Source organism: Aythya ferina (assembly GCF_964211825.1).
Source record: "Aythya ferina genome assembly, chromosome: 3".
Lineage (NCBI taxonomy): Eukaryota > Metazoa > Chordata > Aves > Anseriformes > Anatidae > Aythya > Aythya ferina.
Genome location: NC_140298.1, coordinates 97,908,597 through 97,933,812, shown reverse-complemented (window position 1 = coordinate 97,933,812; position 25,216 = coordinate 97,908,597). Strand labels below are relative to the sequence as shown.

General features: G+C 37.1%; 1 protein-coding gene across 3 annotated transcripts in view; it reads left to right on the top strand.

The window, feature by feature from the left end:
• MYOM2 (myomesin 2) overlaps positions 1-25,216 on the top strand; it is a 93,631-nt gene that overhangs the window by 19,310 nt on the left and 49,105 nt on the right. For all 3 annotated transcript variants that reach the window (XM_084514407.1, XM_084514408.1, XM_084514406.1), the window contains 11 exons: positions 1,039-1,118; positions 3,634-3,767; positions 4,837-4,956; positions 6,584-6,722; positions 6,919-7,076; positions 7,948-8,040; positions 17,579-17,667; positions 17,744-17,794; positions 18,086-18,250; positions 22,465-22,626; positions 24,824-24,965. In XM_084514407.1, coding sequence (XP_084370533.1) covers positions 3,661-3,767; positions 4,837-4,956; positions 6,584-6,722; positions 6,919-7,076; positions 7,948-8,040; positions 17,579-17,667; positions 17,744-17,794; positions 18,086-18,250; positions 22,465-22,626; positions 24,824-24,965 — 1,226 coding nt within the window. In that variant the 5' untranslated portion in view covers positions 1,039-1,118; positions 3,634-3,660. The remainder of the gene's footprint in view (positions 1-1,038; positions 1,119-3,633; positions 3,768-4,836; positions 4,957-6,583; positions 6,723-6,918; positions 7,077-7,947; positions 8,041-17,578; positions 17,668-17,743; positions 17,795-18,085; positions 18,251-22,464; positions 22,627-24,823; positions 24,966-25,216) is intronic.

Genomic DNA, 25,216 nt, shown 5'->3' with positions numbered 1-25,216 from the left:
TTCGTAGACTCTGCTAAAGCTGTTTTTACAGTGGGTCTGTGATTTTTCTTTTCCAATACTCATTGTTGCAGCTCTGTTAAGTATTAAATACATACTCTGCAAGCATCATTGTAATTAACTGTTGATTATTACATTTGGAACTGTTGCCAGGCAGCTCCCCTCTGTGTTAACAGAAGGCAAAATGAGTCTGGCTGCTAACAAGCTCAGTTAATTGCTTGCATGGAGGCTGGGAGCAAAGGGCTATGCCTGTTTCTATTCTATAGCTGTTTGGGTAAATGCGAGGAACATCTGAACCCAAATTTTAAGAAACCGTGGGTGCTGATTAATAGAAGAAGATACACTAGTTAAAATGTAAGTTTTACATTCAGTGGAAGAGGCTGAACTGTAAATGGCTAAGATATTTTATCAGAAATGAAAATAACCCGGACTGTGATCCATCCAGACACAGGCATTACTCTGCAACCTTTATACATCAGATCTTAGGGGCAGTTATATACACGGCAACGCATAAATTGCATCTTGATAAATTCATAGAATTGTTTAACTGGGCCACACGTAAACATGAGTAGCTCTTAACAGCTGAGTCAGCTGAATCCATGGGTTTGCCATTTGCACCTTCATTTAAGTGAAAGGGCTTATTAAAAATAGAACAGAAGGAACATTATACCATTAACTGTATGGTTAACATACAAACTTAGGGGAAAGTCAAAAGTAATGTACACAATAGTCACACAGTTAGACTGCAGGAAGAAAATAAGTATTAGATCTCTGCAGGCATCATGTCATGTATAGATACCAAAATTAGGAGAAGTCAGAGCTGTGTCTGTGTAACCGTTTACGTAGCCAAGAAAATGTGTTGCTCATATAAGGAGTTAAATAGGATCATGTCAGCTCAGCATTGCACACCTCTGCAAGGTATTGAACCATGATATACTAATTTGGATGATGTTAACTTTCTTATTTCTCTAGAAATGTGGTAATATATTTCTTTAATGCCTTTTTCTAATGTTGTCAACCTGCTTTATTTTTGTCTTGCAGTGCCTGGTAATTTGCCTAAAGTTCTCATTCCTGCACTCGTGACTTGAAGCTCTCATATCTCTTTAAAAAGGATTGAAAAGGTAACTAACTATAGGCTGTGAAGAAGGTGCAGCTGTCAGGTGGTAAATTATAAAACCTCACCTCCAAATCTTATGGCTTTTTTTTTTTTTTTTTTTTTTTTTTCCCTAAGATGTTTCTGCAATTAACTATACCTCCTAAATATACCTGAATATACCTGCAGAGAGATTTTTCTTGGAAAAGTAAGACTAGCTGGTGTGAGAATGTCATGACATGGGGGCATGAGACTCAGGTAGAATATTCAGCTAGAACACCTGAAACAAACTATCAGACACAGCTGGAATTTATAATTGTATATGCTGGAAATAGGGTATTTGCAGATAATTTACCATATTTTAACTTTCAATTTCTTAGACTTAAAAGCGTGTTTGTTTGCTTTTAATTAATTAGGGCGTGATTTTGAAGGGTTCAGGCAAAATTGCCAAATAAACACATAAAAAGGAGGGATTTACTAAACTTATAATCACAGTTTTTCAATGAATCATCTTATGTGCTTCTTCCTAAAAGCATGATACAATATATAAGAAATCTAGCATTCATTTTTCAAGAATAAATTGCTGCAACAAAATGTACAAAATGATTACTCCTGCATGTACAGTCTGGCTAGTAGTAGAATTAGGAGAAATATTTAAAAGTCACATTAATTTTAAATGCAAAATTATTGATGATATCCATGATTTCTAACAATTTTATATTTGCTTTCATATTCTTAGATGGAGATTTTGCAAATGATTTTTCAAAACCTGAGATAATTTCTGTTACCTGACAGAAAATATCACTGCTTTCAGCATAAGTAATAAACATTTAAAATACTACTTGCAGCAGTATTTTACTGAACTAAATTGATTGCATGTACTTTTTATGTAGTAAAAAGATAAATAAAACAAACAAAAAAAATGCTTGAAATTTGAAAGTTGACAATCAAGTGGTGACTGAGTTTCTTTAATTTTGAATTAGATCTCATTTTACCAGAAACATGTTTTCCTGAAATAGTTATTCCTCTAGTTTTAAACTGTGTACTACTCATTTTTCTCCCTAAAGCATGTGTATCTATCCAGGTATACAATAGGAAATAGAACACAGATTTGAATTGGTCAGTATCAGAACCTTTGAAATTGATTAAGGGGGGTTCACATTGTATTACAATGAGTTTATAGGATTTCTGTTCAAATTCTATTGAGCTTTCATTTTATATGTCATAAAGCCGCCTACTTCTGGGGCTTTTTATGACAAATGCAGACATTTGGTGTGGTTCTGAGGCTTTCACTCAGGCCAGTTCCTCTCAGCAGGGCACATGGCCAGGCAGGGAAGTGCTGTGGGGAACTGGGGCAGGGGCTGAGGCCTGGGGGCTGACATCCAGGGCCATGGAGAAGGCCTTGGGAGGGCTAAGCAGGGTCAATCAGGTCCATTACTGCCCCTGGGCCTTGGAACCCTCTTAATGTGTCCTTTGGGTGAACTAGTGGTGCTTTACTTTTGAGGTGGGTCCCAGGCTCCCCTCTGTCTGTGCCCCAGCAGAGTTGCCTGGCAAAAACCCACATAACAGCTGGGGCATTTCCCTTATGTTTCAGGAAGAAATCAGATGTTTTGTGAATCTGCCTAACTAAAAACTTTAGGATTTGGTGCAAGCTGCTTTATAGACTTTATGAATGGAAATCGCTTCTGTTGTCACCAAAGTGGAGCCATCTCTTGGGGAAAGTGTTGGCTGTTCATTTGCCTATTGGAGTCACTCACAGCCATTTAGGCCAAGTGGCCCCATATCCAAACGATTATGCAAACAGGACTGACGGAAGCAGATCGTAGTTACACAAGCTGGCATCTACTCAGGACATGGCTGGTAGCATTCCCAATTTTTGTGAAAAGTTATCATCATATTCCTAATGAGTGTAAAGGGATGTGGACACCTCTGCCTTCTAACACTGTAGTAGGGAATTTGCTTCTCTCTGACAGTGGGAGAAATTATGAATGAGGACAACCAGATTGATTGGAGGTCTAGAAAAATCATGAGAAACAATTGAAAAACCTAGCTTTGTTTAGTTTAAATAAGAAAGCTGAAAGATGTTAAAAAAAAAATCTTCAAACCTTCAACAGGCTGCTACAAAAGTGAGTGGATATAGTCTATTTTGTGTTGTCATGGTGAACTGGACTAGAAACAGTGAGTGCAAATTGCAGCAAGGACAAAGCAAAACGTTTGAAGAGCAGAGAGATGAAATATCTAGAAAATACCCCTCAAACTGTCAAATTTCTGTCCCTGGAAACTTCTAAAGAGGTGTTAAATGACAACGTGAAGGGAAAAATGATCCAACAATTTACCTTCTAGCTCTATCATCTGTAATTCCTTGACTTACTGTGTGGCTAATAAGATACAGTCTGAGATGTGCATATATATAATTGGTTTCTCTATTTGTCACAAAGTGATGAAATTTTATACATTTGTTCCTGTACACACGTATATGTATGTATGTGAAAATATCAAACCTAAATGTCTGAAACTTATGGATAAATGTGATTTCCCTGCAGGAACTGCTGATTGTAACGAACTGAAGCATGTCATCACTAGCAGTGCCATTTTACCAGAGAAGGCACAAACACTTTGATCAGTCCTATCGCAATATTCAGACAAGATATGTACTTGAGGAATATGCAGCAAGAAAGTGAGTACTGTGTATTTCACATATGTAGCATAGAGATGCTTCTATTTTGGATAAATAGTTCTTAGAATCAAGATATTTACATCCTCCTCTCCCCAGTTTGTGGCATACTCAGAATGGTAGCCTTCCAAGTCCTTCCACAGGGATGCTACTTATCAGTATTCTTCTACCAGCACAGCTAGACTTTCTAGCTATGCAGCAACTAATCTACACAGATCCTTGGATCTGAGATGGATCTGAGAATCCATTCTGTTTACTACCTCCAACTTGGAATTTCCTTTTTTTAGGCTCTGACTGAAGCTCAATCTGACTTAAGAAAAATTGCCATGAAATTAATTGGAAATCACAGCAGCACAATACCCCTTATTCCATATGGCATGAGGATATTCCTTCTCCTAAATTTGGCTATTCCTACTCATGAATTTAGCTATTTCTAATTATGGTGGCTTTTTTTTTTTTTTTTTTTTTCTCTCTCCTTTTTCCCCTCCAAAACAAAACAACAAAACATTTTCAATTCCTGTTATGTGAAATCTCAGAGTTTTAGTAACAAGATACAGGTTCTTTTTTATCTTGAAGCCTGGAATATTGAATCTTGGTTGCTTAAAAATCACTGTGCTCCCTCCTCAGTAATTAAGATGCCTAGCTAACTGTACAGCTTGTCCAGATTCCCTTCTGAAAGAAGGGAGTTTGAGGAAGGTTATATGAAGTGTAGAGAGGCAGGAATATTTAGAAATAGACAGTATTATAAGGATTCTGCCTTGTTTCTTAGATGACCTGGTCCCTCATGATTCACTGTACAGTGAATAGCACTTGAAAGATTGGAGACTAAGTATAAATTTAATAGAACTGAATGAAGTAAAATGCCTAACGATCCCCAACGACAAACGATAGGCATTAGGCCTCTGAAGGACAAGTGAGAATCAGAGCTACTAGGGCACTAGCATAAACTAGCATTCTTACTGAACAGTGCTCAGTCATGGAATTCAGCTCATTTAAAATAATTTCTTTGACTTTAGTGAGTTCATGTTTTACCAGATTTGCTGGGTTATAACAGTGTCTTTTATATTTGAAGGGCTGCTTCTAGACAGGCTGCTTATTATGAATCATCTGGCTTGGGAAAAACAACATGTAGACTCTGTGCCAGGAGGGCACGCACCTTGGCTCATGAAACAATGCAAGAATCCAGGAAAAGGTAAAGCTTTGACCTGTGTAGTGGTTCTGGTCCCATTTAGGATCTCTCTTTTGCCAGGGCTCTTTTCAAAGTCGGCAAGACTGCAGTCTTCTCTGTCACTGTTCTTCACTAATCTATTTTGGCTGGAATACTAAATGACTGAGTGTCACTTTCAGTCTTATATTTCAGCCCAGAGTTGTTCCCTCTAATCCCCAGCCTGACCCTTGAAAACAGCTTTAATACCAAAAGAAATTAGTATCTGCCTAGGATCCCAAACATTTTCAAACAGATCTACTACACTATTACTGCATTTCTGGATTGGGTCAATTTAAACATTGAGTTCTTTCCATAATACCAAGAGGACTTATCACCATGTCTCAATTACAGACTTGATATGAAGTCTTAGAGTAAATGTGCTGACAGCAATATTAGAGTTAGTGAATTTGACTGTTTCTGCTCTGCCATGCTTTACAGTGACTTTAACAAAGACAGAGAATATGTGTTGCAAGAATAAATTCTACCATCTTTATAGAAAATATGTCAAGGGAATCATACAGATACATAGGGTTCTAGTACTTTGACTGTTTTGAAGGATATACCCTGGAAGTGGAATGTTCCAGGAAAATCAAACTCATTCGCGTAATATATTATTTTAAAAATTGTCTTAAATTTTATCAATATAAAATTATACATGGCAGAATAAGGCTGGTGTTCAAAGTACATTGAAATGGCAAAAATAAATACTTAAAAAAATGCCAGAGAAATCACAGCTTGATCGCTGAAGTTCATGTAAGTCTTCTCATTTGCTTTGCTACATGTCGGGTTATAATTTAAGAGTCTATAATGACAGTCGTATTAGAAATTTCTGGTAGTCAGCTCCTTACTTTCTTGCTGTTGCCAAGGCAGAGTACCATAGGTTGCTTATAGAGTCATCCAGAATGAAGGAGCCTGAGCTAGTTCCTCCTAAAAATGTTGAGTAACTTTTTATAAGAATTCAGAAAAATCTGTAGTCATTGCTTCCTCACAGTTTCCTGAAGTGGCTCACGAAGCCTTTTACAACCCAGAGATTGCTCAAAAGGTTGTCTTGGCCTACCAGTTTTTGCATCACTTTCCATTCACTCCTGTCCCAGGACAGCTTTTGCTAACTCCTTAGTCTGTATCTTTCAGGTGAGGTCAACTGATGCAGCCCATGGAGCTAGCAGTGTTTCCCATGTGCTAGAGCCAAAGGCATATCAAAACCAAGGCCCAACACATATCACAGTGTGACATAGGCACATAACATGCCTTCACTCCACTGCCTTGTTGCATGGGGAGGAAAGTTAGGGGCCAGAAGGAAGCCAACTAGGTTCTTGATCTCGATTACCAAAGGACAAAGACTATGGGGTGCCAAGTCAGTGTGACCATGCTAGTTTCCAAGAGCTATGGGGCTATGGCACCATATACACGGGGGGGAAGACTGTGAAGGAAAATTCATGTTTATCTGATATGCTTATTAGGATAGGCAGATAGACTCCAAGAATAATTCCTAAACTAGATTTTATATTCTGATGATATTGTTTCAGAACCCTCAGCTGCCTAATGTGTATGAGTGATAATCTTAAAGCTTCATGTTGATTACTCTTATCTGATATTTTTTCATGTTCTACAGGACTCATGAACAAAAGTCTCATGCTAGTGAAGAGAAAAGGATCCGGTTTGCCAGTGAGTTGTCAGCTTTGGAAAAAGAGATTCACACAGCCAGGCACCGTGCTAGGGAACAACTGGATAGACTTGCTATACAAAGGATGGTACGGTACTCAAGTTTTTTTGTTCCTCTGCGAGCACAATTATAAGATATACTAAAATGACTGTGTTTCAAATGTTGTTAGGGATTTAGCATCTTTTAATCTTGTGGATTTAAAATTAAATCTTCTATCCCCTTTGAGTCTGGTGCTAAATGCTTCCTTTCTACATATGCTTTTGTTGTTTTGCCTTTTTTAATAGGTAGAAGAAAATATGGCTATGGAAAGACATGCTGTTGAGGAAAAAATAAGTCGAGCTCCTGAAATCCTAGTGCGCCTGAGGTCTCACACTGTCTGGGAGAAGATGTCTGTGAGTCTTTGCTTCACTGTACAAGGATTTCCTACCCCTGTTGTACAATGGTAAGAGACTGGCCTTATCCAGGCCTCTAAAAATGTTGTTAATCTTTTTCCATTTGGAAGCTATGGCATAACTGATAAGTGTTGCATACATAATGGCTATGTTAAAACCCCTTTTTAATCCTCATATATGTGCTGGATTGTAGCACTCGATACCACAGTGGAAGGAGTGGGAGGAAAGCTTGATGAATGACCCTGTGCACTATGAGAAGCAGAGCTGAGTATTTCAGAAAGCAGTCTGTGGAAGGCATTCCAGTCTTTTTGGACATTCATTTTCCTGAAAATGAAGTAGCAAAAATCCCAATACACAAAGCTCACAGGCTACTTGCTAAGCCTGGGTAAACTTGCACAGCACCATTGCTGTCATAGACAATTGTTTTCACAGACTGTTTGTGTGTTCACTTTGTGTCAGCCCCTGTTGAGGTGGAAAGTCACGTAATAGCCATGAAGCTGTGTAAGCACCATCCTATATATATATGGGATGTCCACAGTGCAGACTGTGAATAACTAACCTGAGGCACTATTCTGTTGCTGTTTCCTTTTTTGAGCTGAAGTGCTTTATTGTGATCAAAGTTTATTTCCCATCTTATGTCATGGCTAGTGGACTGGAAAGTTCAAAGTCACGTCCTGCCTTCTCTCTACTACCAGCTTTTCTGGTTTGGGTGCATATCTCTTTCCACTGCAGTGGTGACTCTCCTTCACTTTCATGGCCCAATGTATATCTATCCATACATACTGGAAAGTACACAGGTAGAGAAAATTTATAAATATGTAACTCAGATGGTAATAAATTATACCTCTGAGTAAAAATCAACTGAATTATTACAGTGAATAGAAGCTGCTTATTAGTTCATTTTTTTTTCTTGATTGTCAGGTATAAAAATGAGGAATTGATTACACCTGCAAGTGATCCAGCAAAGTACAGAGTTGAAAGCAAATATGGAGTACACGTGTTGCATATAAATAGGTAGGTTATTCTGATGAATTCAACAGGTTTTTGTACTCTACACAAAATATTTTATATCAACTACAATAAAACAACCATACAAATGCTGCAAGAGAGTTGTTAAATTCAACACACTTCTCTGTTGTTCTCACACTTAAGCTATAGAAGGTTCACTAAGTAGGTGGATATTAGATCAGGAAAATGAAATGAAAATGAAAAATTAGGTGTTTCTATTATTTAGCTCCAGCAATATACAAGAAGACAGTAAGATAGAAGTAAGTAGCTGACATAAGTAGTTCCTTTTTCATTAGAATTTTATTTTCTTTTTCAAAGTGGAAAGTTGTCTGTGTATTTTATGATCTTGTCATGATGAAACTATTTAAGGTAATCAGAAATTTAGCTGTTCATGGCAAAGATACCCAATCATCAATTTTTGTTTTATTACATGGTAGGTTCAGTTTCCTTTTGATCTAGATTTGTTTTTTCTCCAAAAATTAACGAAGTTTTTAGTTAAAGAAAAGAAAATATATCATTTAATTGATTTTATTTTTCACAATTATGTTAATCTTGCAGTATAGAAAATACCTGTGTTGCAGTATAGAAAATGCCAGCTTCCTAAAACTAATACTAGATTTTCTTAAACGCTGAAATATCACTTGTTACCTATGACTAGATTTAAAAAAATAAACTATAAACATCCAAATTAAAATGAGGACATAACAGTGGTATTCAAAAAGAAAAATTAACATCTAGAGAAGAGATGCACAAAAAAGATGTTTTTAGTTTCTCCAGAACATGAGTATCAGCTGTATTCACATAGCTAGAATCTTTGTGGCTAACACTTGTCTAGCCAAACATTCCTCTTCTACCTTGTCTTCACGTGTCAGTAGTGGAAGCAGCCCTGAGCACAACCCTGTAGCATTAGTACAGAAAAGAAAGAGTAGCATTCTGTCTGCTTTTGGGAAGCACTACATGGCTTTGTTATCCTGAAATGAAGTCCGTCTTGACTAGCATCCCATTTGCTAGCATTACACTGGAACAGGCTGCCCATAGAGGTTGTGGAGTCTCCTTCTCTGGAGGTATTTGAGGCCCGTCTGGACGCCTACCTGGGAAGCCTGCTGTAGGGAACCCACTTTGGCAGGGGGGTTGGACCCAATGATCTCTTGAGGTCCCTTCCAACCCCTACAATTCTGGTTCTGTGATTCACCTTTCCATAGCTCAGGATGGGAGAAGCGTATTCCTGTACAGAAGTTCTCAGCCAGAAACACTCTGTTATTGCTTCCTAAGGGATACTTCTCAGAGACTAGTAGTACTTACAGGTACCTCTGAGATAAGTACTGAGTACTTATGAGTACTTACAGGTACCTCAAAGTCTTCAACTTCCAGGACATGAGTAACTTGCTGACTGCTCTTTGTATCTGTGAGATATCTCAGCACAGCTGTTTTTATCCCACTAGCATTACTTTTGTAATACTCTTCTTCCTTGCAGCAGGGAAAAAGGAAAATGATGTATGGATGTGAGTGACTGAGGAGATGGATGAAATTTAGGTTATTTCTTGCCAATCAATGATTGTTCTTGTGTTTATCTTCCTTGGTTAGTGTTCTAAAGTGGCTGCTTGGTGAGTCTTGGTGCTTGATACATAACATAGTTCCCTTTTGTGACATTCTGGGAGTAAATGGCTTTTTGAAGAAATGAGGATTAGTGTGGATGGTGCTTTCTGAGCATCAGTAATCATCAGGCTGAAGGGTGCTATTGTCTTATAACATCTTGGAGCTTTTTTCTTTCTTTTGCTGGTTATCAGTCATGTAGATGCCATTCACAATCAGCTTTGGGATTATTCAGACATACCTTAGAGTCATTTATTGGCACCCACTCTGGTTCCCACATACACTTACCATCATCCACTGTTTACTAGGTGCAGGTCTGTATGTATTCGTACATGGTCCCTTATGTTCAACCAAGCTGGCCTCTTCAGATACTGTTGCTGTGTTTCTCTTTCATTCTATCTGGTAGTGTGGTCTTTTTGCCTGCTAGTTGCTTCTCTCTGACAGGTCTCCCTCCTCCACTTGGAGAATTGGACATTGGAGAATTATAGACCCAGAGCTATGATAAATTTACCATAGATTTATACAGTTTATTAAATTAAAACAAACAAACAAAAATATAAGCTTGAATATAGATCTTTTTTACTAACCTATTTTATTTCAAAATTTGACCATCAACTGTATTGTGCTTCCCAAAAGATGGAAAATCAGCTTGCAGGACATGGAAGAATGGTTTGATAGTGTTTTACATTACTAGTATCAGTGGTATTAGTATTAGGCAATGAAATGATATGTATTTGCTTAATACATATATATTATTAATGTTTTAAGGATAAACGTATATCAATTAACTCTGGATCCTCCATAAATATCTCTATGCATGCATATTTGAAGTATTATTTTTTTCCTAGAAGTAGAACAGTTAGGGTTTTCTACCTATCCACTTCTGTGCTCTTCTCAGCTGTTCATACCAAAGTGCTGAGCTGCATGTCATCTGATCCACAGCCACTCAGAACGGCCTTGGAATTTCTTGGCTACCTTTTTAGTGCTTCAGTGAAGCTTAGGGAGTGAACTTTTCCTTCTGATGCAAGTGTGATATTTATTCCTATGAGTATTCCTTGATCCCAGTGGAAAAATTCTTGAGGCACCAAAACTAGAACGTCATTTTGTCATCTTAAAGTAGTAACTGGACACAATTTCATCCATCCCGTTTGCTGTCTTCCAGGGCCAATAAGCCTATACAGTAACCAGATCATTTTCGTTTCACTGTCTCATATTTTTATGATGCTTTGTGCTCAATTTACCACATTTTCTGCATTAATTCAGTGCTATCAATATTGTATAGTGCCACTCTCTTGCTCCTTTTAGGCTCCCTCATCTGGGAGCCTGGGCTCAAGATCTCCATTGTGCAGTAAAAAAGAAGAGGATTTGAAGCTTTTATTATGATTTTTGCACATCTCACAGTTATAGGAGCCTGCACTGAGGTAGTGGTTCATTTCATCTTTCATCTCACTTCTGATAGGTGATTTGGAGGAGACTAAAAGGAATTCTCTCAGGGAAAGCTACTGGTAGCTGAAGCGATTGATACATGCTTGAAAATGTGTGGGTTTGGTCAATACGTTTTCTTTATCCCACCTAATTTAAACTAGAAATAGGCACATAATCCAAGAAAAGATTGCTGTATTGGAGGTAGTCGAGTATGCCTTGTTTCTCTATAGCATGGCTGAAAAATGTTTTATATGTTAGTGTATATTGCAGTACTTGAAATCCTAACATGCTGAACTTCTTAGTTGGTGCTACTTCTTTAGCCATGGGTTTGTTTTTTTGTTTCTGTTTGTTTGCTTGTTTGTTTTTCTATGATGCATAGGCAAGTTCTTTCACTGGTATGACAGTTAAGTTGTTCCTTAACTGAATCGTTAGGCTTTATGCAACTATGAAGGGCTATATTATGTTTCCTGATATGTTGACTGGGGCATAGAGGGGGCAGCAGTATGCTCCAGTTGTTCCTGACTCCCTGCAATGAGCAGGCAGGTGAGCTGGTGGGAGTTGGATGGTAGAATAAGCAGAGAAGGAAGCTTGATTTTTCCAGAGCTCTGTCAGTGAGATGTGGCTGCACACTGCCACTTGTATGAGGCTCAAAGATTGGCAGTGTTTTATCTTTTATTAGGGCCCTCTCCCTTTCCTGTTTCAGTAAGTCATTGCTTAAATGTTCTAATTGCGGCAAGAAAGGGTTTGTGGCTGCATCAGCAAAAATGTATGGCAAAGCCAGCAGAGTGCAGTGTAATACCTGCTGCCAGAAGGCAGAGCTAGCCCCCTAATCAGGCGCTCAGCTCCTAAGCACTGTCAGCATTGCTTAAAAAAAAAAAAAAAAAAAAAAAAAAGCTTAAAATGGAATGAGCCTTCTTTTCTAACTATTGTAATTTAACAAATGACACAATACAGTAAGTACAGTGCTATTTTAGTTTGATTAGGAACAAAAGGCTAAAAATGATTTAAAATGGAAATACAGAGAGTGAGGGCTGCCCTTTCTCCTGCTGTGGGTTGAAGCAGGATGGTGTGCAGGCACTGCGGCAAAGGCAGTCCTCCAGTTCAGGAGGCAAAGCCTGGGAGCTGTGTAGGGTTGATTGTGTGGTGATAAACTGCAGGTCCCAGGGCTTTGCAGATATGCAGTGCCAGTGTGTGCATAGTCAGCATGTATGGTGTCCTTCTCTTCTTTCCTTGTTGAAACGCAGACAACATCCCCCACATTAAAAGGTCTATGATGTTCTGGCTTATCAGTCACTGTCCCCTATCATCTGCAATAACTGGGAGCCACTGAGATGGGCTTGAGGAAGATGCAGCCCCAAAACAGAGCTCCCCTATTCAATAAAAAAAAAAAAAGCCAACTAAACAAAAAGAACAAGTCAGGTTCAGTCTGACTGGAGAATTGGTCTATGAGATGGTGTTCCAGCAGAGTATTTCCACATTTTGGTGTCATTTAAACGTAACACTGAAAATTTTGTCATTTGAATTCAAAGGAGGCAATTTTAACTCTGTGTAATTTACTACGTTGTGCTTCCTGTTCTTGACATGCACCAAATTGTGTTCTAATTCAGGAAAAATGTTATTTCACTCTTAACTCCTGTGTTTAAATCTACACAAGGCAGATGGATGAATACATGCATTTTAAACAGATGTATCTGCCTGGGGAATATTCCCCGCACAAACATTAGCACTTCAGAACCTCATGTGGATTCAGGGCAATTTAATTTTCACAAGAAGTATTAGTACCTTGGGACAGATACAGCTCTGCTCTCACACTTCATGCTATCTAAATGTACTCTATGCATATTTTATCTGACCTTTGTAAAGGTTGGAAAACACGTTCTCCATCAAGATGCAAGAATAACAGTTGGAGACACCACACCTTTCCTCCTGGGTACTTCAAATATGATTTCTAAGTTGTCTTGACTCAATGGACTTTGTCATGCTGTTAGGAAACTTTATTTATCTATTTTCAGCATAAAGGGAAGCAAACAGTTACTAGGATAATCCTCAATCGAAGTATTATCTGGCACAAAAAAAAAAAAAATAGGACTTGAAGTAACTTGTCGTCCTGTTCAAATTTTTTTTTTCAGAGTGTGTATTAAACCAATGTGCTGTGTAGCTCTTACCCACTAATACCATACATTTCCAATACCAGGTTTGAAGGCAGACCACTGAGTATTAGGCTGTCTAAGATGATTTGATTTATCCCCTGGTGAGCTAGGCTAGAGATCATAGGAAGGAACTATAAAATGCTTTCAAAGCAGTGACCTCCAGAAAATAGGTAGAATTGTTAGGAACTCTTAAGTAGAAGAAAGTGCCTGGACTTAGGAGATATTTTTATGTTCGTAATAACTATAAGGACCTTGTTTTTCATCATAAACCAAAAATGTTGTTAAAAAAAACAAAACAAAACAAAACAAAAACACATGTGGTCAGTCAGTAGATCAGTAATTTCTTTTTTCTTTTGTACCCTCTGATAAAATTAATTCTTATTCCATCACAAATCCAGACAACCTCTGTCAAATAGTTGCTTTCAGGCATTGAGCTGGTTGGGCTAAAAAAAATCCTTTTGTGAATCTCCTGTCTGGAGACTTTAATGATTATTTTTTGTTTCCTCTACTTTGGAGACCCTCACAATCAGGGAAATCATGAGAGGCATTTTGCTGTTCCTTATGAGAGGGCAAGACTATGGGGAGGGGACTGAGAGTAGTACAGCTATATATCCATTTGAAAAGTTAATCAGATATTTGGCATTTTGCTTCCTCATTTTAGGGAGAGAGCTTTGCAATTCTTACACCTCTACGTTTCTGATGTTTTGAGTGGTCAAGCAGACTGTGGCCTCACATTTTTTCAGAATATGCTTCTAGAGTTTCTGGGTTATTTTTATGCCATCTGGTGCTAAATAATAAATCATGTTTCAGATCCCGAATCCTGTGTAATTCTTAAGGCAATTATTTCCTATTGACTGTTTTAGCTGCTGTTTTGCTAGAAAATTAAGCCAACACTGAGAGCAAAAGATAACTATTTTAAAGTGATAGTTAATCAGGATTAACCTCAGTTCGGACACACTGTTATTTTATCCTTGTGCCAATGCTCTGTAACAACAAAATGTTAAAGAGCAATTAAGTTGTATTTGATGCAGCAGAGCAGCCTGAAGTAATGCTTTGTTTATGTAAGGAAGCAGCCCAGTACGGCAATGGTTGGGCAGTCATCCACCACTCACATATAGTTTGGGGGCTGTAAGCTGCCAAACTTGTGTACAGTCAGGGATGGATCAACACTGCACCCACAGCCTGGCTCCCCCAGCACACATGCTGCTGAAGGAAACTGTGCACTGTGCTCCTGGAGGGTATGGCTTCTCCAGGAGAAACCTGGGCACCTAGGCTGGAGGAAGACCTTGTGCACCTCCATAGTCTCCAGGTAGGTTGGTGAATGGGCTGGCCAGTGGGCAGGAGGACAGGAATCCTTTATAGGACATGCATCTGGGGGCATGCAGTGTATGCTATACCTCCCTCCAGTGACTAGGAATTGCTGTCCTAGACTTTGCCTGCCATGGTAACCTAAAAACATCCTCTGACACAGTGGCCCCCTGGCATGGGATGCACTATATCCATGCTGCTCATCTTATCTTTCAGGACAGGGCAGCTACATCCAGAATGTTTTCTGGGAAATGACTCTTGCTGTCTCCTGAGCTGTGCCCAGGAATCTTTTTGGGGAGCTGTCACACACCAGAGCATGCCTAGAGCTGTTCTAGCACATCAGCACCAGAGTAATCAAAATAAAATTTCAGGGGACAATCCCTAACACTGTTTAATATATATTTTATTATATACACAGTATAGTGTGTAATATATACTATATATACCTCCTTTAAAGTAGGGATGTAGTGCCGAGTAACTACAGAGAACCTTATTGTTCCACTACAGTCAATTCTGTAATGCCTCTTTAAAAACAATTTTGAGATGCCACATTTGATGTTAGCTTGTTTCATTATAGCAAGGAACTGTATTTGGCTATGAAAAGTGTATGAATTATATAAATTTCAATATAGAGACATTACAACATGACTTAGGAAAAAATCCTGTACAACTGTTTTACCTTGCTTTTGGCATATTATAGCACAAACAATAATGCGAAACTGGGATAGGAAAAAACTGTTCTTTAAGTTAGTGTTACCAACTCTAACAGTTTTCAAGCAAGTCCAGAAATTAGTTAAGCTTTGTGTAGATTTGTGAACAGGTATTGTCATTTTTAAAATCCTTCCTGAAAACCCCAAGATATTGAATAGTACTTAGCTTAGTATTGCAGTTTTTCTATAGTGTTTTTCAGACTTTGCCTATATAGACTGTAGTGGAGCACTCACAGGCTTCATATTCTACACCAGGCTTTCTGGTTAAGTGGGTTAATCTTAAGAGTTCTCTGGCTTTTATAATTAATTGTATGATAGACTTGGTATTTTGCTGCTTTATTTTGTGAAAATTGTGGCCGGAGATTTACCTCTAGGAGGAGCTGTTACTCCTGTATGTTTAGGGAGATAACTCAATTTAAGAGAGCTTTTATCAAGTTGTGTTTTAGGCATCACAGTACAGATAGTATCATTTTTGTGATATGACACTGTCCAGAATATATGCAAGAGCTGAAAAACAGGTGTCTGATGTGACTGTCACAAGTGCTACATGGCCCAAATTGGCATCCTGTTATACAATTTACATCTAATATTCTTTCTTCTTTCGCACCTGGGATACATGACCTCTTAGAAGACAAGTACAACCATAATTTCATCCCTTTCATCTGGCAGTTACCACGAAGATACAAATTTCTTCTTTTCAGAGGAAACTAAGTATATGCAGACATCAACAGAAATTCCTGAGAGTGTCTTTATTAAATGCACTGGAACTACACAGAAACAGGATTTAATTGTATGTATTTCAGCATTCTGATTAACTGATGGCTAGACCTAATAGAAATTCCAAGAAATAGAAAAAAAATCAATAACCTTGTTTGACACAGACATAGTTTTTAGTACTTGGCTAAAGAAAAAAAGTTCAAGAAAAGGTATCAAATAGGGCCAGACAAAACACTTAGTTTATTTAAAGCAAAAATATTGGAGTATTTCATATTAGAGTGTTTAGTATGTTTCTGAAAATAAAGGAGAAGTAAATTCTGAATTTTTTTTTGAATTGAAATGTTCATTGTGAAATATCCAAATGAAATATTCCAACTTTTTCACAATTATTTTTTTCCTCCAGACTAAGTTCTTTCTTTTTTTTTTTTTTTTTTTTTTTTTTTTTTTTTTTTTTTTGGGGGGGGGAGGGGGAAGGGGTCTATATCACTCTACTTAAATCTGTGTTTTATATCACTCTACCTAAATCTACCTAAATCTATATCACTCTACCTAAATCTGTATTTAGAACAGTCTGAAGTATTTTTAATGTTTCTAGCCAATAGGGAGTTATATTTATATTTATTAGACACAGCACATAAGTTTATTTAACTTTAGTTTCATGTAATTGCACCAAAAATATAAGGACATAAGGAATTAGTTTCCTTTCCTTTACCTCAATTTTATGTCACATTCATGGATGTAATACTTCTCCCGACTTCCTGACTGAACCAATTTTAAATAAGTAAAGAATTGGGACACCAAGGTATGGACTCGTATCTTAACTAGCCATATATCTGCTGACATAAATTATCCTTCAAGAAAAGATAGAGTAAATAAGACATTCCATTACTGGGCCTTACGTTACGTGAATTAACTATTTTATTTTATTTTTATTTTTATTTTTATTTTTATTTTTATTTTTATTTTTATTTTTATTTTTATTTTTATTTTATTTTATTTTAATTTTGTTTTATTTTTATTTTTATTTTATTTTATTTTATTTTTATTTTTGTTTTATTTTTATTTTATTTTATTTTATTGTCCTTACATAATAAATATATTTTCTCACTAAAAATAAATCAAACCAAAATTTTTGTGCCCATAAAGAATTTAGGTCATATTCCATAGTTTTTCCAGCATTACGCTTGTATTGCCTAAAAAGAAGTATAAGAGAGGCAAAAAATGCCAGTATCTACGTGCTAGGGCTAGCCACAGAGGGACAAATTTTCTGCAAGCATCATGTCTTTTTCTTCCATGTCTCTTTCTTAAAATATGTAGCAAAAGAGCAAGACAGATTAAGAAGGTTACACAGAGAAAGGAAAGAGCCAGACTGTCATATTCCAGCTATCTCCTTTTGATCATTCTCTAAAGGTTGTTTTCAGTTTGCTTAAGTTAATGCAGCCTGCACACTAATCTGTGATAAAATTATAGCAAAACCAGTACCAGCTTTCTGATTGTCTTTCATCAACTTCTTGTACAGTGTGATATAAGCAAAGAGCTTTATACACTTTACCAAGGGCTGACACAGCTTGATTTGTAATATTGATCATTAGGAGCATTTGTATTTGCATAGTCATTTATTTTCTGATTTTCCCTTTTCAGAGCCGATTTTGATGATTCTGCTACTTATTCTGCAGTTGCAACAAATGTCCATGGGCAGGCATCAACTAATTGTGCTGTAGTTGTACGAAGTAAGTCCTACTTCATGATTAAAATAAGAAATAAATATGTTCTCGTCAATGAACCTTTATTGTCTGTATTTTACAGGGTTCCGAGAGGGTGAAGAGCCTCACCCAGCTGGGATAATGCCCTTCCACTGTAAGCAAATATATTTTTTTGCTTTGATAGTTTGTATACCCTTATTGTTAATGAAAGCCAGAATAATGTTTTACAGATGAGAAGATAAAATATAATTTGTTTCTTCTGATTTTGTTCTCTAAGCACTCAGTAGCAATCTGAGCCGTCCAGATGCTTTTTCTTTCCCATTTGCATCTCTAGATCAGCGTATAGTATACTAGAGAGTTCATCAGATTTAACTTCAGATTTAACAGTAATCAGCTTGTGATATCAAAAAGTTACTTAAGAATGTTTTTATTTTCTCATGCATAGTGCCCCTGTCGTATGATGTTTGCTTCACACACTTTGACGTCCAGTTTTTGGAGAAATTTGGAGTCACCTTTGCAACTGAAGGTGAAACACTGACCCTTAAGTGTTCTGTGTTGGTCACCCCAGAGCTGAAAAGACTACGGCCCTGTGCTGAGTGGTATAGAGATGGTAAGTTAGTACATTGAATAGAAGCTATCTGGAAAATGCCGGAGAAAACACTGACCAGGCTTGGAACATGAGATTCTCAGAACGAATTTCAGAATAGAGCAGATAAATATCTCTAGTTAGAATTTACAGGCTTGATCTCTCTTTAAATTACATTACTTGGTCCACATTTACAGCAAAGGAGGTAATCTCATATTAACTAATAACACAGTGGTTAGAACATTTACTGAGTAGGTGGAGAACCAAAGTCAATTCCTAGGTTTGAGCATAATCTATAATTGAATGCTGTGACCACTGAACTGGAGGGTACTTACAAAGCAGTAAATTAGTGTTTGAAGCACTGAGGTGTAGGTGTGGTTCTCTTCTTCCATCTTGCTCCACTATTGTGAATTTTACGTTAACACATATTTAATTTATAGTTCAGAAATACTTAGAGGAATCAGGCCTGAAATACAGGCTTTTGCTCTGCTGTGTAAGTACCACGTTTGTAGGCCTTTGTCTCTTTTGTCAGTGAAAAATGATGCTATGCTAAGTAAAGAAGTCTTTAATGGAAGTACTGAAAAAAAAAAAAGCATCCCTGAAGCACATTGCAGTGTTTGGTTAATAGTATACTAACCCTGTATGAGTAGTATTAGTTCTCCACCCTCACCCCCCCCCACCCCCCCAAAAAAAAAACAAAAAAAAACTAGAAACAAAAAAACACCTACTTAAATTTTAGCAGACATTAGGCTATCATAGATATTCAGCTTACAACTTTTCACCAACTACAGTTTCAGTGTAGGATCCTAAAGTACATATTCTGAGGATTCAAGTGAATGCTGAAACATTGAAACCTTTCCCCAAAGGAACCACATATGGGAACAGCAGACTCCCAGTGCTGGTATTTGGACTGTTCATAGACAAGGTGGTAAAATTCTATAGCTAACAAAATGTGGTGCATAAACAAAGAAATGTTAATAACATTGATAAGGAAGTGAAGAAAAATTGAGATTAGGAAAATCAAAAAAGAGACTATTTTATTGCTGATAGTTATACCTTTTGTTTCATGCACATCATTATTTTACATAAATTTGATATTCAGTGAAAATATGAAATAATAAAAATGGCTGTTTTGTTTGGTGAATAACTTAAAATACAAGGCTCATCCTTGAACCCAGATTCTCTTCCCACTGAAGTGTACAGGGGTTTGTAAGTTGCTATCAATAGACTCTGAGGAGAGCCATTATTTTCAATGGTACTTTAACTTTGTCTCCTACTGGGCCCAGATTCTCAAGGTGCCAAGTCTCTGAACTTTTGTTTTGGGAACTACAGCCATGAGGAGCTACTAATTTTCAAGTGTTGCACCATGTTGTTCAAATTTTCATCCACTATGAAATGTTCTTGCACTATGGATAGTTGAACAACAATTTATCCGTTCAGATTAATTATGATGCCAAGATAATTCCTTCCTGATATATAACAAAGTCATGCTCTATTTTTCCCCTTATTTGCCATAGGGTTACATTCCAAATGAAAACCTGAGATAAAAACACGGTCTCTTTGAAGGCAATGGGGTTTTGCTAGTGAGTCAGATAGACTTTCATCCCATTATTCTATTTACGTTACAGGGAAATACGATGATATGAACAAGCTTAAGATTGTCTTTCCTTGTGATCCTACATGGATCACAATATTTTGAAGATGTATCAACTGGCAGAACTTGTTTCCAAATACAGCAGGAATTCTTGAGCTATGAACCTTTGCTGTGTGCTACAATTACCTGTATTGAGTCTCTTGAGAGCTGTAGGCAATGCATAAATATAAATGACGAGAAGGTTAATAATTTGTTCAGCATTATGTGCTTTCAATGTTCTTTTTTTTTTTTTTTTTTTTTCCTTTGGAGAGGTAATATTTAATTCTACTCTTGTATTAAGACAATCTGTATTTTTCCTAAGATTTTTCAGTTTTTATTAATCAAATAATAACAACTAAAGCCCTGGCATAGATCTGTATAGATCTGTAATTTTAGTAATTATACACAAGAGAAATACGTTTTTATCCAGTATTAATAAGCTTCACATGAGTGAAGCTTATTGAGGTTGTCTACTAGACTCCTAGGGGCATATAAGTCAACTGAATCAAATCCTCTAAAGTGTTTTGGGATTTGACAAACATGAGTATGATGTCTACAATTCATGGCCCACTTATAACAGTTTAAGATACTGAAAGAACTAAATCAAAATAATAGTTAAGGGATATATATCCAATCTTGATGTGAGTTCAGCTGGTAACTGGAGCTTTCTGTTATTGGTCTCTAGTGTAATATAAACATTATAAAGCTATACACACCAGCATTCTGCAGTTATTTATACTGTAATCTAGAATTTATAAATAAATAAATAAATAATTCAGAGGAAAAATTCACAGAGTGCAGAATTGAGTGTATATTTCAGCAGACCAAAATACATGATAAAGAGAAACTTCAATTTATAGTAATTCCCCACTCTATATCTGATTTTTCAGCAGAATGTTCTTCAGCAGAATAATGTTTTAGAAAAAATATCTCATGTACTGAAGTCAGCAAGTGAAGGTTGAGTCACACTGACTCTGAGTGTTAGTCTCTTCCAGGTTAGTTCCTTGGTAAGTTCTGATAGGAATGACAGAGCACAGCATGTGAGTAGACTGGGGATTTGATCACAACAGTGACGCCCTCATATTGTAAAATTATTGTGATCACAAGTACATAAATACCTGCCCTATTAAAACTTGTGAATATCTTTACTTCTTGGCTTCTCTTGTCATCCATCCAGACTGCATTAACAAATAGTCCTCTTACTTGAGGGGTTTGGTGCTTCTTTGACCTTGTGTGAAGGAAAGAAGTTTTTCTGCTCTTAGAAAACATAACTGCCTCCATAGTTTCTGGTTTAAGGTGCACATAAACAGTGGGAATGGATGATTCTGGCATTGATAGACAATATGACAGGTTTTTCTGCCATTTCTATATATTCAATTTAGAGTGTCTATGATTCCACTCAAGCTTGGAACCTAAATAAGTGACCTGCTATTCAAAGGTACTGGTTGTTCAACTTCATTTTTTCTTCAGGATTTTCCACAGAAATCACACTTAGTTAAAGTTTCTAGGTGGAGACATTTTCTGATTTCATCTAAAGTACTTCATGTCTCTCTCCACAAAGTGTCAGTACCATTGTGACATGACAGAAAGGGGACATACAAGGATCTCATGATAAAGGATCTCCTGTGAACAAATGTGACTGAATTTACTTTGTACTCTTTTCACTAAACACCTGTATGCTTAGGTGATCATGTAATTTACTGCTGTAAGTTTTAGTAGTGTCTGAATGTGTTTCATTTTTTATACCTTCTTATGCAATTCAGCTGGTAGCTGAGAAACCTGATTCCTTTACAATCATTCAAGAGCCTGTTCCAAAGTATATTTAAGCAATAGAGTAATAAACATTTATAGGTATTCAGCTTCTTTAAATATAATTCTGCTGTATCAATTAGAATAAATTAGTATGCAATAGGTCTCAGGGAGTTAAGAATTAAAAATAATCCAATCAATTATTAAAAAGGTGATATGAAGAAAGTCCCTTGGCTAGCATAAAATATCCTGCTCATTCTTTTGCTCAGGTTTCACTAGGCAATCAGATTAATTTGCATTAATCATGTGTCACCACCTCTCACCTGTGAGAAATTCAAATTTAATTTCATTCACTGCTCAACAGGCATGCCTTGAGGACTTAAATTTAGTCTATATTTATTGCGGTCCAGATTAAACTGAAATCTCGTCTCTTAAACTTGAGAAATAAATTGAGTAATCTGACATTTGACCTGAACAGGTAGCAAAACTTATTAATAATGAAATGAAGTTCCACCCTGCATTCATTACAAGGTATGACAGATTTTCATATAATTGTTTCAAAATGTGGATAATATTTTTCTCCGTCAGCATATGCAAAGTGACAGTGATGGAAATTCTGCTGTTGGCATTACACAGGGTATTCTGAGACTTCATATTCTCTAAAATTCACTGAGGCAATGAGTTTAGAGAGACCCGGCTTGGGTTTTCATAGTATCAAAGCGCTGTCACTCTGAATAAAGCTACCATAAAGCTGGTGTAGTGGGTACCTCTGATTAGCACAGAGCTGCACAGCTGCACTAGGATATATGCAGTTCTGGCCAGCGTGGTGATGTGTCTGATGGGTCTTCTGTTCCAGATGTGCTGATAAAGGACTCCAAGTGGACAAAGCTGTATTTTGGAGAAGGCCAGGCAGCTCTGTCCTTTACTCATCTGAACAAGGATGATGAAGGTTTATACACCCTGCGTATGATTACAAAAGGTGGAGTGAATGAATGCAGTGCATACCTGTTTGTCAGAGGTAAGGTTTTCATTCCTTTCTTGTGAGAAATTAAAAAAAGAGCAGTAGAAAGAGCTATTTTATTAAAAAGTCACATGTAAGGAATGAAGCAGAAAAGAAAGTTGGCATTGTGGTATTCCATAGTCGTTAGATGTATACTGTAGTCTGTGCTAGAAACAGCATAGTCACTTTACATGAGTGGGTAGCTTCATAAGAACATATTTCTGAGGTTATTTTCCTTCCTGGGGAACCAGGTAAATCATTCTTATGAAGAAAGCACCTGTTCCTTTGTTTTTCTCCTTTTCTGATAGGGACTAAACATCTTCACATGGCACCATTACTCACTGTTTTATTTATTTATAGAGATTGCCAAGTGGGAATGAGTCTTGCTGGGCATTCTCACACTCTGTGCCACTGGGCCTTAGGAGAAGGCACAGGACGAAGGAACATAAATATTCCCACCAATGTACCAATCACAGTCAGCTCAATAATCAGAGAAAAGAAGCAAAGTAAGAAATTAGCTCATTGAAGAAATACAGTTTTCACAAGAGACATAGCTGAAAGGAAGATAAATGTATTAAAATAGAATAAAGGTCATAATTTGCCCTTGCATTTGCATGTACAACTCTCAGTGAAGGGAGAATGAGCTCCCACGTGTACCTCCGGGCAAAACTTGGTTTTTCTTTTAAGTTCTTTTATTGAAGGATGAAAATAACTCTAGCTGAGCAATGCTTTCACTCTCTTAAATACATTGGACAACATGTTCAGCAGTGGCAAGCTGGAGCAACCCCACTGAAGCCATTAGAGCTGTACTAATTTTAAACCTACAGAGATCTGGGATGTTTTTGGAAATGTATTGTAAAATGCTTGTCTTGCAGAAGAGTTTTCCAGACAGTTTGCATGGAGCAATGAATGTTTTTTTGAATGGTTAAGATACATCTTCCACACAGGACTCGCACATGGGCTTCATCAGCTTTGCAATATATCCTAAGCAAGCCACCCTGATCTCACTGGAAACAATTTGCTAAAGATTTCTAGTTCCCAATTACCTTCAAGGAAATGAACTACTCAAGTGAAAAATGCTCACTAATGTATACTAACTTTCCTAGAAGATTATTGCATACTGGTGGGTCAATTTTAGGTATCTCTATGGTCCATTTTGTACTTTGTCTAATGCATTCACATGCACAGAACCCAGGACTTGAGCTATGTCCTCCAGAGTCTGTAGTGTCCTCTGTTGGTCTTTCTCTCATCTTTTTTTAATGTAGGTTGTGATCTGATGCTACAAAGTCATTGTAATGTGTAGAGTCAGGACCATAGAAAATAAATATTTTAAGGGATTACAGGCCACCTCAAAACTGATTGTCTTTGCATTATGGCAAATGATTTTCCCAGTCCTTAGGTTTCCTCCTCTGAGATACCTCAAATTTATCTGCAAGAAATGTGCATAAAGAACAGCAAAGTCTGGGGTAGCCTTGCAGGAGGTAGATTGTTATAGGGTCTCAGTGGTTCTTTGCTAATATTTTAGGAAAATCTGGGAAAACATCAAATTAAGGTTCAAATTAAACTTGCAGCTTTTGCTTTATTTCAGAAAAAAAAAAAATCCATACAAGGATAAATTTGCCCTTTATACAGTATGTTTTTGTATTATAGAAAACATTTTTTGAAGGGAGAGAACCTGTTAGGAGGCTCCACTAGGAGTCATGGGTCTATACCAATCAATACCTCATAAATGAAACCACAAAAAAGTATCTTAATGAAAGTACATTCATTACTTCTAAGACTTTAAATAAAAAGTAGCCTTAGAAATGTACCAGGAGTTTGAAAACTTTTCATTTCCTAAGAGATTTATTTTTCTCAGCTACATAGCTGTTACTGAGTACCTTGGTCTGGTCAGTAACCCACTGAGTTACAGCTTTCAGTGGGAAAGATCAAAAACATGTGGGGCAGTAGGGCTTTTAATTTCTGTGAGAAGTAATGGGGGCTTAATGCTTAAACTGTTTCCATACCTTAAAAATATCCCTGAAAACTTTTAACCATGTGGAGAGATATACATGAGTCCGATTCATTAGTGCAGTGAATTAGTGTATAATGAAATCTTCGGGCTCCCATTCACGTAAAAGGCTAGTGGAGCAAACTGAAAATATTCCATTTAGTCTTTGTTGTAGATTTCAGAGGAGTCACAGTCAAAACTGATTTATTTTTATTTGTAATCCAGATGCTGATGCGTTGATTGCGGGAGCACCCGGGGCACCGATGGATGTGAAGTGCCATGATGCTAACAGAGACTATGTTATTGTTACCTGGAAGCCACCAAATACGACCTCCCAGAGCCCAGTCATTGGATATTTTGTTGACAAGTATGTAAACATTGGTATTTATTTAATTTTATTGCCCAAAGCATGCATATACTTAACTACAAAAATTCCATCATATGTCCTGGACCACTTAGGTTCTTTAGCTATATTTTCACAGACCCCAGGCGCTGTAGGTTGCCTGCTTTGTTAAATAACTGTACTGTTTTCTGGCACACTTTTAGTTCTAGTAATCTAGTTCTTTCTCAGGCAATTCCGAGTACAGTCTGGGAGTTAGTAAGGACCAGGGGCCATTT